General features: G+C 40.6%; 1 protein-coding gene and 1 long non-coding RNA gene across 2 annotated transcripts in view; both read right to left on the bottom strand.

The window, feature by feature from the left end:
* LOC139028960 (uncharacterized) overlaps nt 1-1,244 on the bottom strand; it is a 69,721-nt gene extending 68,477 nt beyond the window's left edge. Inside the window, exon 1 of the long non-coding RNA XR_011481193.1 lies at nt 213-1,244. This is a non-coding gene — a long non-coding RNA (uncharacterized lncRNA). The remainder of the gene's footprint in view (nt 1-212) is intronic.
* Nucleotides 1,245-1,472: 228 nt separating this feature from the next.
* The window catches only part of LOC111975496 (myomegalin), a 60,806-nt gene continuing 56,278 nt past the window's right edge, over nt 1,473-6,000 (bottom strand). Inside the window, 1 exon segment of the mRNA XM_070447446.1 lies at nt 1,473-2,950. Within this exon segment, the coding sequence (XP_070303547.1) occupies nt 2,871-2,950 (80 nt within the window). The 3' untranslated portion in view covers nt 1,473-2,870.

Consider the following 6,000-nt stretch of genomic DNA (forward strand, 5'->3'; position numbering starts at 1 on the left):
ATCAATCAGTTGGACGTGTATTCAGTACAATCAACAAKCACTGACGAAGCAATACCCAGTAAAATCACAGTTCTTGATTTCTGCATCTATAAAAGGTAGCGAGCTAGCTAGGTTACATTCGTGGGACCCAAACCTGTCTTTTAGCTGGCTTACTTTGTATTGTAGCTAGCTGGTCTAGGCTACTGAAGAACACTCATGTCATGACAACTCACCACATCTTTTGCCGCTGTCCCGCTACCGTGCTGGTCCGGAWTTAGTTTTTTGTTTTTYTTTTCGGTTCTCTTCATTTTCTCACGTGGAAAAAATTATGACAAAAATAAATGTGTTTCACAGATATCTGACTCTGCTTAGCTAATTTATGCTAGGCTAGCCAGCTAACTGTATTGACGTCTTCCTCGCATTTCCTTTGGAAACTTGAAATTCATATCTCCTGCTGCTGTGATGTGTTCAGCAAGTCCAACTGGTGCCAAATCCGACCGTAGAAATAAATCCCCGTTCAAATTAACTTGTTGGAACAAACAGACTAAATGATCCTCGGCAACTGCAGTAATGTCACAACTATATTGACAGGTTGTCAGTCGCTTGGTTGCTGTAGTTACAAGCTAGCTAGCTAGCTAGCTAGCTCTCTAGTTAACGTAGTTATCTTTTTCCTGGCTACTGCATTTTACGCGCCACCTTTATGTAGCTTACTGGCTAGCTAGCTAGCTGAAAAACCTAACTAGCAAGGGTATCGAGCGAACAAAAATTAAAGGCGAGGTCGTACAATTACCAGTACATCAAAAACGATATTACATTTTTCGAACTCCACGCACCCCTGTGACTTCGCTATCAGACAGACCTGGATGGATGGTTAGCTAGAATCAAGCTAAGCCAGCTTCGTAGCTAGCTAACGTTACCTGCAAAAGACACCTTGTCATTGTAACACTTGGCATTATTTCTTGACAGGTGACGTAGCAGAAATGCTCGAGTTTCTTCCATCCAACTTAATGTAAAGTAAATTGTATTATTATTCACGAATGTCTCTCGATCGGTTGTCCTCGCCCTCTCTTTCAAATTGTCAGTCTTCCATCGTCGCCGGTGTGATCTGTGACTGTGTGCGGACTGTGCAGTCACGATTCGCTTCCTGAATCTCCTCTCACGTTTCAACTGCAGTGCCTCCTGCTCCTATACCACTGATCTAGGTTCAGCATGTCTTCAAGTTGCCAGAATTCAATACATTTGAAAGTAATTAAAATCTGACCTGTAATCAGCTTTCCATATGTAAACTAGACAAGGTGCACGCACTGAATATAAACATGCAGCGCGTGGCATGAGACCCTAGTGTAGATGAGCGAAGGAGTTGGTGTCTGCTGCCATCTCGTGGTTGAAATGGGTAAATATTCTAACTTGAGCACTTCAAATGACTGTGTGTGTGTAAAAAAAACGTAGATATGTTTTCAACATTTATAGAAATCTTCCAAGAACAAACATCATTCATATTTTAGTCCCGTTTTATTGAAAAGCTTCTCCCTAAAACAACAAGGGCTTGTAAGTAAGCATTTCACGGTATTCGACAAATAAAATTGGATTTGATATATTACACATGCATAAAAAATTATTTCAGCCCCTGACCTTCTCTTCCTGACACAAAAAAAGCTGTTTTAATGTACGCCCCTGCCATTATGTACATACAGTACATCTTATACAGATACAGCTTTGCATATCTCAGTGTAAGAAACCAAGTTTTCACATATCCTGCTGATGATTGTCACAGATTTTGTTAATAGAAAATAACATCTATGGTTACCATAACAGAATAAAAAAAATCAAATCAAAATAATATTGACATTTTTTTTGTCTTAGAAGGGTTTAAATGTTAGCCCAAATTAAAACAACTTTACAAATTTGGAGAAAAAAACATTGTGTGGTCCATTCGCCTCCGAGGCATTTKTGTTTAAAATCAAACATTTTAAAAATTACAACTTATTTTGGACCAAGCACCAAATGCTCCTGTCACTTTCTTAAATAGGTCATTGGAATACATCAGCAGGTCATAGTTGAATGTATTGCAGCTGGCAGCAGTATGCCGCCTGCTTTAAGGACTTAGGTCGAGAGACTAGATTTAAAGCTGGGAACAATCTTTACATCTTTAGTATGGTTACAGGTTCGAGCAGTTCAGCAGGAAGACAGTTCTAGGGTCAACCCATCCATAGGATCTTTAAAATCTGAATAGTGTTTACATCTTGTGACATCAGTAACAGACCATTTCAATGGCAGAAGAAGTATCGTACGAAACAGGGTATCTAACATCTATAAATATGGCTTTTTTRCCCCTCAAACAACATGCAACTACTTTACACATACACACACTTACAAACTTGCCTTGTTAGAAGCAAAAAGGAAGCACTTTAGTCTAGTTTGGCTTTTTAAAAGCCTCTATTCCTGGCTTGTTCAAGGTTGATTGTCATAGGATCCTTGAAGAGGTTTCATATAGAGCTCAAAACATAATATATGTCTCAGGTAAAATAGGGGAAACACTTCAGTTGAGGTACCTTCGTAACACCTACATGAGCTATACATAACACCTGACATAAGACAGTCGTCAACATTCATTAATCACTGTTCCGCTTGGCATAAAAGAGCATCACAAAGAGCACCTGGCTGAACCCCTACTGACTATCAGACAGTCTCCCCTCAACTAAAGTGTTCTCCTTATTTAACCAGAAACCTGAGATTATGTCCCGTGTTTCAACAGGAAGTATCCTGTCTCCCAGTATTAGGCGGAAGTTGGAGCTGGTGCATCACAAAGAAGCTGCCTGTAGGGAACGCGGTACGTCAACCACATGGGTCAGACCCTGGGTATTAGGCCACAGGACTGTAGGGGTCCTGGATTATGGAGCCTGGATCTGGGGTTTCACGATACCCCCACCAGCAGACTGGGTGAGCTCACAGAAGCCTCTTGGGTTTTCACCTGGGTGGAAGGATGAGGCAAAAGAGGATGGACGGGTCAGCATTCTTACAGTAAATATACAGTACCAGTCAAAGTTTGGACACACCTACTCATTCAAGYGTTTTTCTTTATTTTTACTATTTTCTTCATTGTAAAAAAGTTCTAAACAAATCAAAATATATTTTATATTTGAGATTCTTCAAAGCAGCCACCCTTTGCGTTGATGACAGCTTTGCACACTCTTGTCATTCTCTCAACCAGCGTCATGAGGTAGTCACCTGGAATGCATTTCAATTAACAGGTGTGCCTTGTTAAAAGTCAATTTGTGGAATTTCTTTCCTTCTTAATGCATTTAAGCCAATCAGTTGTATTGTGACAAGGTAGGGGTGGTATACAGAAGATAGCCCTATTTMGTAAAATACCGAGTCCATATTATGGCAAGAACAGCTCAAATAAGCAAAGAGAAATGACAGTCCATCATTACTTTAAGGCATGAAAGTCAGTCAATCCGTAATATTTCAAGAACTTTTKAAGTTTGCAAAAACCATCAAGCGCTATGACGAAACTGMCTCTCATGAGGACTGCCACAGGAAAGGAAGACCCAGAGTTACCTCTCCTGCAGATAAGTTCATTAGAGTCACCAGCCTCAGAAATTGCAGCCAAATAAATGCTTCACAGAGTTCAAGTAACAGACACATCTCAACATCAACAGGCCTTCTTGTCGAATTGCTACAAAGAAACCACTACTAAAGGACACCAATAAGAAGAAGACTTGCTTGGGCCAAGAAACACAAGCAATGAACATTAGACTGGTGGAAATCTGTTKTTTGGTCTGATGAGTCCAAATTTGAGATTTTTGGCTCCAACCTCCGTGTCTTTGTGAGATGCAAAGAAGGTGAAAGGATGATCATGAAGCTGGTTGAGAGAATGCCAAGAGTGTGCAAAGCTGTCATCAAGGCAAAGGGTGGCTACTTTGAAGAATCTTAAATATAAAATACATCTTGATTTGTTTAACACTTTTTTGGTTACTACATGATTCCATGTGTTAGTTAATAGTTTTGATGTCTTCACTATTATTCTAGAATGTAGAAAATAGTAAAAATAAAGAAAAACCCTTGAATGAGTAGGTGTGTCCACACTTTTGATTGGTACTGTATATAAGTATATATTTCATGTTACTATGTAATGTCATAACGCAATGAATCCACATGACATAAGTCATCTGACGTAAGACAATGAAATCACTCCATCAATGATTACCTCAAATTGTCTTCACATGCTTATTTATTTCCACTCTAACCTAAACAGAGTCAATTTAACACACACACACACACCACACACACACACACACACACACACACACACCACACACACACACACCACACACACACACACATTCAAGTAAGGTCACTAAAATCTGCTGATGGTAGGCCTACAACAAGTATGATCCCAATAAGTAGGTGTTAGAAAATGTTATATGTACAATGGTATTACAAAATAAAAATGTTTAACCAAGTGATTGCGTCAAAGACGGGATCATGCATTGCTGTTTAATATTTATGCTGCAGTAGTTTATGTGTCGGGGGGCTAGGGTCAGTTTGTTATACCTGGAGTACTTCTTCTGTCTTATCCAGTGTCCTGTGTGAATTTAAGTATGCTCTCTCTAATTCTCTAATTCTCTCTTTCTCTCTCTCGGAGGACCTGAGCTCTAGGACCATGCCTCAGGACTACCTGGCATGATGACTCCTTGCTGTCCCCAGTCCACCTGGCCGTGCTGCTGCTCCAGTTTCAACTGTTCTGCCTGCGGCTATGGAACCCTGACCTGTTCACCGGATGTACTACCTGTCCCAGACCTGCTGTTTTCAACCTCTAGAGACAGCAGGAGCGGTAGAGATACTCTTAATGATCGGCTATGAAAAGCCAACTGACATTTACTCCTGAGGTGCTGACTTGCTGCACCCTCGACAACTACTGTGATTATTATTATTTGACCATGCTGGTCATTTATGAACATTTGAACATCTTGGCCATGTTCTGTTATAATCTCCACCCGGCACAGCCAGAAGAGGACTGGCCACCCCTCATAGCCTGGTTCCTCTCTTGGTTTCTTCCTAGGTTTTGGCCTTTTTAGGTAGTTTTTCCTGGCCACTTCTACACCTGCATTGCTTGCTGTTTGGGGTTTTAGGCTGGGTTTCTGTACAGCACTTTGAGATATCAGCTGATATAAGAAGGGCTATATAAATACATTTGATTTGATTTTGATTTGATTTAATSCTAGTAGGTCTCCTACTCTATGAAGGAAGCTGGTTAAAGGCCCAGTGCCGTCAAAATTCAGTTTCCTGTGTTTTCTAAATTGTACAACAGCTGATGAAGTGAACACTGTAAAAGTGTGCAAAAAGGTGATCAGTGGTATTTCACACAGGACCTTCTAATCTGCAGTTTTTAAATGAGTGGAGTTTTGGCTCGCCTGGTGACATCACCAGGCTGTATAAGTTTATATACAAATAACAAAGACAGTTCCAAACCTCGCTGCCAATTACAGGTCATTTTCAGGTTACATATCACTCKCAATAGACCCCTCCAATTAGGCCTCTTATTCAGWCCACTCCCAGACAGGTTAGCAAAATTAATGATTGAGAAAGTTTTTTTGTTGTTGACCATTTAAATGGAAAACAATTATAGTAAGGTACATCATTGTTACTCAGAAACAATTTGATATTGAGATAAAAACAGCTGCATTTGGGCCTTTAAAGATAGGCAGGGTGGATTACTGGATGCTGATACAGGCACACTGACAGGCACAGCATGCCAGGGAGTCGTACCTTTACCAACCCAGGGATGGGAGGAAGAGGAGGAGGAGGAGGGGAAAGAAGTGAGGCCAAGSGAGGACATTCTCTGCTCGTTCTCCTGGAATAACTCAAGGAAGAGCGAGAGATGGAGCCAAATAGAGGGAGATAGAGAGACAATTATAGAGAGTGCATGTGAGAGGAGGCCGGGTGAGAGAGAAAGGGGTAAAGGAGATGGAATACCTAACAGGGATTTTTCTTAAGAAGTAGATTAAGAGCATTAAG

The sequence above is a fragment of the Salvelinus sp. IW2-2015 genome, linkage group LG16, assembly GCF_002910315.2.
Source record: "Salvelinus sp. IW2-2015 linkage group LG16, ASM291031v2, whole genome shotgun sequence".
Lineage (NCBI taxonomy): Eukaryota > Metazoa > Chordata > Actinopteri > Salmoniformes > Salmonidae > Salvelinus > Salvelinus sp. IW2-2015.